The sequence below is a fragment of the Prinia subflava genome, chromosome 9, assembly GCF_021018805.1.
Source record: "Prinia subflava isolate CZ2003 ecotype Zambia chromosome 9, Cam_Psub_1.2, whole genome shotgun sequence".
In the NCBI taxonomy this organism is placed as follows: domain Eukaryota; kingdom Metazoa; phylum Chordata; class Aves; order Passeriformes; family Cisticolidae; genus Prinia; species Prinia subflava.
Window position 1 is genome coordinate 6,975,054 of NC_086255.1, and position 12,365 is coordinate 6,987,418.

General features: G+C 41.4%; 1 protein-coding gene across 2 annotated transcripts in view; it reads left to right on the forward strand.

Annotated features, from left to right (window-relative positions):
- Positions 1 to 12,365, forward strand: part of GFRA1 (GDNF family receptor alpha 1) — a 138,221-nt gene that overhangs the window by 91,047 nt on the left and 34,809 nt on the right. For both annotated transcript variants that reach the window (XM_063405244.1, XM_063405242.1), the window contains exon 5: positions 8,112 to 8,221. In XM_063405244.1, the coding sequence (XP_063261314.1) occupies positions 8,112 to 8,221 (110 nt within the window). The remainder of the gene's footprint in view (positions 1 to 8,111; positions 8,222 to 12,365) is intronic.

Genomic DNA, 12,365 nt, shown 5'->3' on the forward strand with positions numbered 1-12,365 from the left:
AAATCACAGTGGTTGTCCTCTCAGTAACGATGCTCCCTTTGCCAATTAGTCATGATGAAATGCTGGAGGTACATCTCAGTAACTGGCCATCATGCAGCAGTGCAAAATATTTTCAGAATGGACAGTTCATTTCAGAACAACCTGTGTAAATGTCTGGGTGTGCCACAGGCTGTCAACTCTCAGCCTCACATTTTTTTTCTCTGCCTCGTGGGTTCATGTTTTTTTTTTTTTGAGACTAGAGTCAAAAAGAAAGAAAAAAAAAAGCTCCTGAGACAGCACATCATCCTTAACTGGTAAAAATGCTTTGTTTTCCAATCCTACACTACAAATCAGTGCTTTCTGTACTATCATTATATATCCATATTGCTTCTAAAAGCAAGTAAAACGTGCTGGATAAGATCAATGCTGTCTTGGCTTGCTGCTGCCAGAACTTCTCGATTTGCTGCTTGGTGGGGCTGTTCTGTGCAGGAAAAAAATGGGTGCACAGAAAAGAACCTCTACTCTGCTTTCATCTTCTGTATTTCTGATTTTATATTTGTTGTCTAGTTCCAAGGTCAGAGCAGTATTTAGAGTAGCTCCAGGATGGGTTTCAGCCATGCTGGCTGCCCACAGACCATGCTCAGCTGAGTGCAAGGACACACTGGAAACCCTTTCTTCCCTTGAGCCACCCCTCTGACAAGGGGACACGGAGTTATTTCCTTCAGGAATGTCACCACACATACCACTGAGAGTTTCTTACACAAAGAGCATCCCTGCCTAACCTCAGGAAACCTGGCGTTCCAGTACATCTACCAACAGAAACTTTTCTGGTAGAGAGAGAACTTACATTGGACTTTTTAGATTATTTTCCACCTCCAAACTCCCATCAGCTTCATGCTTGAGCTGGTAATAGTCTATTATAGTTTATTCAAGTGGTTACAGGGAGTATTATTGCCGTGGATGTCTTTCTCAGGTACTTGGAGCCAATCCTTTCAGTGTGCACTCACAATGCAGTTATTAATAAACGCTGGAGCGCCCAGTGCACGCTCAAGGATTTGCACTGCTTTTCCTTGCCTTGCTTTTTGAGAGTGACAGTGATTCTCTTAGGTTACCAGCCTGTAATTCAAAGACTATTCTGCTTGCCCAGCTAATGAAGTGAGAACAGCTCTCCCCATAATGCAGGAGTTCTTTCCTGAGTAACATCCTGTCAGGAGACACTGAGGCTTGGGCATCTTTAAAAATGCCAGTCAATTTAATTAGAAGCTTCAAATTAAACGGCATAAAGGAAATTAAACAAAAAAATGTACAAATTCATGATGGTTGGAAAGCAGCTGGTGGATTTGTTCATGTTATTGGAGAGCTTTGGTACAGAGACAGGTAGACTAAATAGAAATCTTAGCAGCATCCCCTGATAAAATCACAGGCTGACAATTCAGTCTGTCATTTTGTAGAAAACTCTGACAGAAGTGTTTTCTTTGCAGCTGAGAAGACAGAAACACATTATGAATGCTTAAGGTCGATGCAAGGAAACAGAGCCCTGCAAAACATATTTAATATAGGTTTGATTTCCTGTGGAATGTTTTCCAGATGTTCTCTCAAACAGGCCTCTAAAAAATGATGTGAGGTAATTTTTTTTTTTTGCATACAGAAAGAGAAAATTCTGTTTTGTGTCACAGCATCTGAGAATCACTGTTCTAGTTCTTTATTGCATTACCTTGTGCTCAGGATTTTCACCATATTTTTCAAAATTGGTTTTATCACACAAAAGGTCAGTAGTATATAAATATTTATATAACCCAATTTCACATAAATCATACTTGTTTAGAATCACATTTGAGCTTAGTAGTTTCCCTTAAACCCAAAGGAGACCTAATATATTAAATTAAAATTACTCTCATGCATGATCTTGAGTCGCTTAGAGGATTTAATTAACATTGATAAACTGTGGCATTAGTGTTTTGTTAAGTTCTTTTGATTTTCTGTAGCAGATACTGTGTAAGAAGATCTAGCTGGTCTCCAGCAGATGACATGAGCAAAGGGAAAGGATAGTATTAGAGAAAACGGCATAGAACTTACTTTACTTTCCACAAAAATGCAGTAAAAGAGCATGGCTGTAGGCTATTAATTTGTTAATAGAAGAATAGAAAGAATACAGTGTTTTAATTTTAAAATACAGATATGCATAGTTGGAAATGCTTTTCATTTTGCATGACTGAATTTCAAAGAGTTAGATCTCCATTTTCTGGGTATTAAACGTCCAGGAGGCCCCTGCTTAACAAAAACCTGAGTAATAACATAAATGCTGGCAAATGTGGTGAGGACAGCGAGCTGGGTGGAGTGTGGGTGCCCCTCTGGAGGGACCAGCCTGGGTGGGTTTTGTGCCTGGTGCCCTGAGCAAGCACTCCTGCTGCTAGAAGGCATCTCAGTGAATCCTGTGTGGTCCCTGGTGTTTGTTCCTGTGTCTGGTTATCCCACAGTCCAAACAGGCTGCCTCTGTGTAATTGGGCATTGTCCATATTTTGCTTCCAGATAACAGCACAGTTTGGAGTGGCAAGTTGAATCCAGAATCAAATATTTGCTTGGGTTTAGGCAGCCAGACATTAAAAATAACAAAACAGCAGCAAAATCAGATAAAACCCAGCTTCTTTCAGTTAGTAGCTGGTACTTGGGGTCTAAAATCCTGTAATGTTTCTGCCAGTGTTGGAAAAGATTTGGATCAGCTCCTGTGAGAGCCAGTGCCTACAATATTCAGGTGCTGAGAGGCAAATGGTTTGCCATCAAAAATTTCCTTCTAACCCTTCCCACTCCCCAAATGCTGAGCTGGATGTCGGGATGCAGCAGGGGATGAGAGGTTCCTGGGAGTCTGGGGACTCCAGGGCCGGGCAGGACAGAGCCTGCAGGGCTGGGCTCATCCCACCACCCCAGCTCGGGAGAGGGGCAGTGCTGGCCGTGGGGCATCTCCCTGGGGACAGGGTGGGACATCAGCCCATGGGCAGACCTGGCTCATGGCTGGGCAGGGCAGGAACATCAGTGACCTCAGGGCCTGGACACTGCCATTGTTTGAGAAGGAAGGTAGCAACCAAACACAAACCAGCCTTTTAATTGGAAAGATGTAGTGGGGTTGCTCTTTAATAAACCCATGGGAAAGTGACCTCTTAAATAAAAATGTCGAGTAGTTGCTAACAGGTGCTCAACAGTGAGTGCAGATAGCTAGGGAGGTGTAAGATGTAGTAATATGACACAACTCTAGTGTCCTTTAATGAAAAAAAGATGGATCTAAGCTACTTTACCATGTGCAGGGAGTCATCTCTCATCATGGAGTTCTTCTGAGGCTTTTTCATCCCACTGGTTGATAGAGTTGCTTATGTGGCCTTTGCCTCATTTTCTCCCTGTTTATGAAAGAGAAGAGAAAATGAAATGCTCCTCCAGCAATGCAGCCATTGGTTTGGCCACATACCAACCCTTGCAACCAACTGCTGCATCCCAGCAGCAGCAGCAGCACTCCAGCAGTACAGGAGCCATTTGTAGCCAGAGCAGGACGCTGCAGTTGACCCCCACGAAAGAAGAACAAGTATTTTGACTTGGTTTTTTTCTGTAATGGTGCCATTTATCACTATGACATGCATTCATTGACTTAGTCTGGCTTTTTTCAGCGTCGGATTTATGCCTCTTTTCTGTTTTGAATATTGATGCAGCACTTCCCTTACGTGACTGCACTGCCAAACGGTGTCTAGACACTGGAGCAGCTCTGACTAATTAGTGTAGTCACCTCAGCCTCTCAGCTCTGCCATTTACCTACTCTTCATGTTACTGCTATAAATAGGTGCCTAAACACAAGCAGCAGTGCAAGGAGAGGTGGCAGTGAGCATGTCCAGACCTCACCTGGCATCCCTGAGGTGTGGCACAGGAGCATCCCTGCATTCCTAACAGGGCCAGTGTTGTCAGCACTCACCTGAACATCACCAGCTGTGTGTGGGCAGCCAGCAGGAGACCCGAGGTCAGTGTGAACATCACCAGTGCCAAGGCAAGGCTGAGAGATGTTTCTCTCCTCAAGGGCCCTTATGTACCAACAATACAGTCAGAGAGAAAAAAAGAAGAGAAATCAACACCTGCCATCCTAGTGATGTGGGTGCTTCTTGAGGAGGAGTCTGGTTCAGAGTGCTGCTTTCTGATACGTCGTGATTTGCACCAGGTCCAAACTAAAAGGGTAAACATCTTCTGAAACGTCACAATTTTTATCATACTTTTAAATATTGCACCAATGCTAAAGCTGAATTGATCAACCTTAAAGAGGGAGAACTGATGAATACCAAAGATAACTTTAGGACATCGAAGAACTTTTACAAAACCTTGAGAACAAAAAACAGTGAAAACCTAATCAATGTTGCCTATGCAATGGGCTGTGCTAATATAAAATTAAATTGCTTCAAAAATTATATGCAGATTCAATACAGTACTGCTGTTAAAAAAGCTTATTTGTAAGCAAAGTGTGAAAGTTTTGAATTATCCAACTGAGTATTTGAAGAGCCACTATCATAAGGAGAGCAAATTAACTTTGCTTCCTTTGTATTTTTAACTGTTACAAATTATTTTACTGGTACTGATACAAAGCATTAGAGAATAGCAGGTTTGGGATTTTTTCTCTTCTTTTCAGAAAGGCTGTTTGTTGTTTGAGCAGACTTTCTTAGAATTTGCTGATAGGATTATTCTTACTTTTCCAGCTAGTGGTATACAAAATATTTAAAGTAAGCCTTCCAGAACATGCAGGTTTTCCAGGGCTAAGATAAAACTAATTTAATTTGTGGGGTTTTTGCCCTACAAAGAGATGGTTTTTCCCCCCTTTTTTCCACTTCCTGGGAGGAAGATTTCTGAGTAGTACCCCTAATTTATGCAAGGAAAAGGGAACAAATCAGAAACGTGGCTGTGCCCAATGAGGATTTGTGACAGAAAAAGAAACGAATAGTTCCTTTTAAATGGTCCTGCTACGTGGTATGAGCAGTATAAAACTGTCTGCCTCTCTCCAGCAGTGGGATACACCTGGGTACCCTGCACATGTAAAACTGTGCACACTTGAAGGTACAGGTGGCAAGTTCTGTTTGTTCTCTGGATAACAAAACTGCTCAGCCATGGGTCAGAACCCCTCGAGCTGCCTCCTGCTGAAGGAGCCCTAAGTTAACACAGTGCATATTTTTTGTTAGGACTGCTATTATCAGATGGCTCTGATTCTGCATCTCTAAGAGGATTTTCTCTTTTACCCAAATATTTCTTAATATTCATGTGCAATACTTTAGGATTGATGTTTCTTACCAGGCTAATTTATCTTTCTCTCTGGATAAACAGCAGTACCACTGTTCTGGTGTTCACTGATGAGCACAGTTCCATCACTGCCAGTCTGCTGGAAATGTCTGGGATCTTCACTGAGTGTTAGTCAGCAGATCTTCATTGAAAGTACTGGAGTATTTCATGGCAGATGGAGATCTCTGTTTTTATTTTCTCACCTTATCTCCAGCACAAATGAATCCACATAAGTATCAGGTGTAGTTAACAGCTCAGGAGAGGGTGAGAGCTGGGATTGTGTGAAGTTTGGATGACTGGCGAGGGAAGGGTTGTGTGTTCATGTCCAGTAGTGCTCAGGCCAGAGCTACCTGAACTATATTTGACTTATGAAAACTTAAATGTGCAATGTTGTCACATCATTACTTTTTATGACCGCAAAAACTCTTCAGAAATTCACATGGAAATCAAGGTGTATGGAAAAGAGATCTGCAGAGCTATTTTTAGCCTCCTTTAGGGTTTACAACAAATAAGTTCTTTAAGCAGGCTGGGTAGTAAATGACTGATTTTATTCTATAGTTATCAATCCTTAAAAACATTTAGAGAAGAGGAGTATATTAAATGATCTCTGGACCAATGCACCTAATAACCTAAGGGAGAACTGGACATTTAAGAATGATGAAATGATTGCAAGAAGTGTTTTCAGGATTATCAAGATGCTGATTGTATAATCCATTGCTGAAAAGATTGGTTTGTGGTCACATAAATAATGAAATCTAGATCTGAGGAGCTACTTTGTTCTAGAAACACAAGAATACTGTATATGCAGAAGGCTTGCCCTTTCTACCATGGCAGAGGTTTTTCATACTAGATAGATGTAATAGGCTCTGTTCTGTTCTAAACCTGACTTCATCCAGGTATTAGTAGAATTAGAAAAATCCTTGGAAACTGTCAACTCTGTTCCCAATTGATCCAAAAGCTGGATTCGAGCCACTGTCTTAATTACTGACTGGGAGAGGAATCACTGCAGTGACAGAGGGTTTCCTTCCCCAGATTTTCTTGATGGTGCTGCTATTTATCTCTTTACATACCTTGAGACACATTTCCTCTCAGCCTGTCACCTGGTAGGCACAGTATAGATTCACCAGCTAAGTAGGGATTTTATGTAAATTTAGAAATATATGTATCTGTGTGTATACATTTATATATATATATGTATGATTGCTAGAGTGGTTGAATTTTTAAAACTATTAAAGGCAACTGGGTACAGATTTCCATCTCAAGGTTAAGTGGTTAGATAAGGCAAGAGAGGGAGAGAAAAGCTTAGGGTTGACTGTGGCTTGAAGGCAACCATGGGTTTGCTGGTGTCAGTACAGTTAGCAGGAGATGGAAGTAAAATAAGGCCATGAGAACAGCTCTCATAAATTCAGGTATAGGTTGCACGGAGTTTATTTATAGGATGCTTTCTCAAACGAAGCCTCTGAACCTTTTGATGTTTGCCCATCGTTACTTTCAGGCCAGTTAATGATGTGTATCCAGTCCCATTCTGGGGAAGGTAAAACAATAAAGCAAACAAAGATAATTAGTCTCTGGAGCATGTAAACAAATAAAGTAAATCACTTGCAAATCACTTGTTTCTGCTAACTTTTGTGAGGTTGTTGCAAAACCGAAAAAGAGCATTTATATTGCAAATCTGCATAATGCTGGAGCACTAATGAAAATTCATAGATTCTACTATTCTGATTTTGAGAGGGCTTTGCAAAGATTAAACATCTGATCCTGAGACATTACTGTGGGTTGTCAGAGGCAAAAGAACATTTTTATATCTATTTCACAGGTGAGATTGAAGTAGGGAGGTGATTTTTTTTTTAGATGAAGGTCTAAATAACAGTTTGCAAATAAAAAAAAGTCACTATCCAGGATTATAAAGCTAAGATGGGCAGGGGGATGACTGTAGGATGTGTGACCTTTACCCACCTCATCAATGCCTTGCAAATTTTACAGGCCTGAATGGGGGCATTATATGGCCTTTAAATCACAAATAATCAGAAGAGATCCTGTGTGTTAGTCCTTTTCATTTCCAGCATGGTAGGACTCAGTTGATCACAGTACAGCTGCACTGCTGGTCCTAAAGCACCTCCTGCATGTGTTCAGTGCTCTCCCCTCCCTGGTCATGGGCTGGCTGAGGTAGGTGAAGATAATGTGGCTGCTCAGCAGCAGGACTCGATGCAGAGCACACCTTCCTTTCACCTCAGCCCGGGCTGAGTGCTCCAGAGTTTGGAGAAATGCAGATTTCACAGGAACAAACAGACCCTGGGTGCCGGGGCTCTGCGGTGCCAGCTGTGCTGCCTGCTGCCCCAGAGCAGGGATCAGCTCACTCCTGCAAACCTGGGGCACCACCAAGGCAGGACCTGCTTCAGGCCCTGCAGTAAGAGCCTGGCTGGCCCTGTGAGCACAAACGTACAGTTCTGTGTAATCAGTAAAACAGCAGAAACTGTGTTCTGAATAAAAAACTCCAGTTAAGAGTTCAGATCCAGGCAAAATGACTCCTCATATGATAAAATCAGTCTTTGTCTTTTTCTTGGCATGAAAATGCAGAACATTTCTTTTAGTAAAGGGCAGACATTTCCCTCTTGTTCTGTTCCTTTTTACTGTTTTCTTACACTTTCTTGCTCTGACTTCAAAAACAGATTCTGGGAAGAGATGCGTCTTAGAAAGAGACTCTCAATGGCTGAAATGTGTCCAATATGCATTTAAGTTAAAGAATTATTAAGTCTTGTCCACAAACAGAGAGTGTAAGAGGTAAGAATGCCTCCAGGGTTGGTTTTTAAAGCTATGCATTTTTCTTGCCGTTGCAGATCTCGCCTTGCAGATTTCTTCACCAACTGCCAGCCCGAGTCACGCTCTGTTAGTGGCTGTCTGAAGGAGAACTATGCTGACTGCCTGCTCGCTTACTCGGGGCTCATTGGTGAGAGGGCAGCGAGGGCTGGGGGCTTGCTCATGAGAAAAAAAACCCAAACTGCACTTTGAAGGCCTGTGTGAGATAACAACTGGATTATAGTTCTGTATGATGTGATGCTGGGCCAGTTTCTCCTCCTACACGTGATGGCCCGGTGTCACCGTACAGAGATTTTTGGGGCAAGCTTGTATGTTACAAGAAAGTTAAGGATGGAAGATTAGGAGGGAAAAGGCTTGAATTTGAAATAAATGCAAGCTTAAAAAGTAAAGCTTATTAAGAGGGTTGAATGTAGACAGGAGCAAGGAGTAGGAAGTGAACAAGTGGAAGTGCAGCTTGGTTGATATTGCAGCTGTCATCACAAGTTCGGGTAAACACCTTGAGAGAAAGGTGCCTGAACCTGAGGTATGAAACAACAGATCAATCCAGCCTTTTATCAATTCCAGCTGCTATTCTTTCCATTACATCCTTCTGTCCACTCTAAGTGTTTTCAGAGATGCCTGTCAGTGAGATGAACTGAGACCAAATCTGAAGGAAATCCCCCCCCAACTTGATTATTTTTGTTTGTTGTCACCTTCCTGAGTGCCAACAGGCACAGGGATGCCTTTATGGAAGCCAGATTCCACATGCCACACTCAGTATTTAATTCCTAAAGGAGAGAGATCACATCAAGAAGCTGAATGTGTTGTAGAAATATCATAGTTGGGCAATAAATAATAAGTGAATGTCAAAACTCTGAAACAAACAAATTTGAAAGGCCACCAGATCAGATGTTTTTAAGCTTAGAGCCTGCACCTGCTGCAGTGCAGTAATATCCCCTTCTGTTGGGCATGAAGGTGCCAGCTGATGCCCTGAAGCTGATCCTGCTTTTAAATAAATGTCCCTGGGGATAAGACTGAAATGAAAATATTTCTAAAATAGGTTGGGTTTGCTGAAAAATGAAAGCTATGCTCACTCTTATTGTTACCATTCTTATTACTCTAGCAGCTAACAAGTGAGGTAAGTCCATGTGGCAATGGGTAAAATGAGATGTGATGGCTTCAAAGGATATTCTTCTACCACTGAAGAGATTAAGACAGTATGCAAAGGGTATAACATCTGAACAGTTATGACAGACTGTCATTTGACTCTGAAACAGAGAATTGAATAGCCTTGAAATCTGATCTTGTCAATGAGATTAAGAAGTCTGGTTGCTGGCAAGGAGTAGCTGTTACTAATAGATACTTCTGGGTAAGAGCTGCCAAGTTCTTGCTGGACCCTGAGAATTTTGCTGGCAGTTTTGTTGGTTTCATTTTTCAGTTTAAGCCCAAGGATGACCCAGTTCCTCTGGTGAGGTGTTCCCGTGTTACTGGGGATGACCATGCAGCAAAACCTGTCACGCATCAGAAATGTGGAATGGGTGCCTAGGGAGTTCAAATCAAAAGGAGATTGAGTTCTCAAAGGGGAAAAGACACATTTTTCTTCCTTCCTGCTAGCCCCTGGAGACATGCAAAAGAGGAACTGACTGGTGTTTGGAGAGTTTTTATTTCTTAGTAGTAATTCTGTTAAATCAAGAAATTACCAAAACGCTTCTTGCACTGAAGTAAATTCCTGCCTCTGATATCAATCTGATCTGAAAGTGGAGTAAGGCAGAGATCAGCAGTATAATCTTTTAAATGTCTGCTGAATAGATATAAAACTACAAGAAGAGTTAGACTGTGGGTAAGAAGCTGCTACAGATCCATTCAGAGCTTCAGGATCTCCATTTAATTAAAATAAAATATTGTTCATTAAAATAAAATATTCTTTTGTTTAGCCATTTCATTAAATGTAGCAAAAACTGCTCCTCCACAGAGTTTGTTCAGGAAACTGAGGCTTCTCTGTGGAAGGTACAGTGGATGTGAGTCTGTCCTCAAATACAGGGATGTAAACGAGAGTTAACTTCACTGAAATTAGTGGAATCCTACCTAAAGTTAATGACTTTAAATGGAAATAGAGCTAGTCACAGTTTCTGTGTGAGGTGCTTCATCAATAAAATGGAGAACAGTCTGTGGAGGCTGCTTTAATGTTTGCATCAGGGTGTTATGTATATAATTTTAAAGATATGTACACTTTACAGGAAGTTGGAAAACCTCAATTCCTTTAGGCTTCCTGTTGTAGTATAGGGATAAATTAAAACTTTTTTTTTAATTAACAGAAAAAAATAAAAAGTAGTTAATGCAGAAGGAGACTGTGGATAGCCACATTCGAGTCAGTACTTTGGTTACAGCCTGGCTAAGCCATCTGGGCCTTCTTCACTCCCACATGAATTGAGTTTTGCTCTAAGTGCTGACTTCAAAATCTGCTTTAGCTTTAACTTTCTGACACGTTTTCACTTGTCTCGAGCAAAATCCATCCAATTTCCCTGGCATTCCCAGGAATTCCATGAGAGTTTGTGAGAATAAGCTAGAGTTGTTTTGGGCCAAAGGAATTTCAGCTCTTTCTCACCTGAATTCAAGCAACCTTTTGGCTGTGTTGAGGCCAGCTCTGCTTTTGTCTAAAATGTGGAGGTTTTGAGACCATCCCAGAGCAGTTTGATACCCAGAGCTCAGAAAACCAAGCATGTCCTGTTTTTCTGCCAGCCACCAGGGTTTCTCTGGTCCCTGAGTGTCCATCAGCAGAATTTCCAAGGTGCCAGCGAGCGGAGAGAGGGGGAAGGGAGAGGCAGGGAAAAAAGGAAATCCACCCCAGGAAACCAAGCATATAATCTGCTTGGGTTCACATCTGCCCCCAGGTTTAAGTGACAGACTGATTTTCTACTAGCTGCTCTTTCAGCCACTCTGCTTTTGCTGGATGCACAGTTTGTGTGCTGTGTACACACTTTCCTTGTCCTGTCTTTCCTGTGTTCATCAACCCTAATTGTGCCTTGGTATCTGTTACACTTTCAACCCATCTTAACCCATTTTAATTACCTTATTACCTCTTTGTGATAAGAAAGTCTTACCTCAGTGACCTTTTTAATTTCCTCAGTACCTTTCTGTTTTTTTAACCCTTCACTAAGCATTTGCTAATTAGATTTTTTTTTCAACCTACCTATTTTCTTTCCGTTTGCAAAATCCTCTTGATCTTCACTTTCTCACACTTCTTTTCAGATCATGTTACAAGGCTGAAATAGTGTTCTGAACCATCATGTGGATGAGGGAGAGACATTTTAATGTGTTTTGTTTTAATTTAACATCATTCCTCTTCTTATTTATCTACTGTCCAGTTTCCATTAACAATGCAAATTATATTTGCCTATTTTACTGAATTCTTTATCTCCATTTAATGAATTTTGAACCATGCTGTTTACTCATGTACTAATCTCATGTAGAATTCGAGCAATTATTAGTGCAACTATCTGTTAAAAGCTGCAGGAAGCCAAAGGTATGGGATTATAGTCAGAGAACATCCCAAAACCAGATAAAAGGTGCTTTTTGTGAATTTCACAATGGGACCACGTTCATTTTCACATCCATTACTGTCTTTCTCAGGCCAGCCCTGGTGCCTGCTGTCCCTTGTCTCCCACGTCACATATGAGGCAGTTTGCATGTTGATTTGTTCATTTCCCAGCACTGCCTGGTGACTGAAAGGCTATTAGCCATCACTCTGTGATTTGTGTTATTTCTAATGTTCCTTTTTTTAGCTTGATGTTTGATAGCCCTTTCCCGTCTCTTATTGCAGACTGTTGGACCCTGGACCTATGGACCAAATTTTCTCTCCTAGTGTTCACTTTGGGTCTCTAACATTTGTCCTTCATCTATTCCATCTTCTTAATGACTACTTTGATGTCAGTTTTGAGGAGATGTGATCACATTTCCTCACGATGTATGACCTGTCCTAGGACTGCAAATTATCCAGTGAGGAACATGTTCCCTGAAGCAGCTGGCAGCTGTTCAGGTCTGGAATGTCTTCCCCTTTTTATTTAATTTTTCTGTTTTGGTCAGACAAATAAAATAAAGATTCGAACTTCTCAATCCTTAGGAAAGTTTTAAATACCTGACCTGCTGGGGTAATGCATTCAGTGAGACTCCTGGCTTGAGCCATCATGCAACAATTTCCTGATCCAGATGAGTGATGAGCAGTTGCTGTACATCTTTCAGGACACAAAATGCCTGTTTTGGTTTCATTTCATTCTTGGTTGCCTTGAGCTGGCATA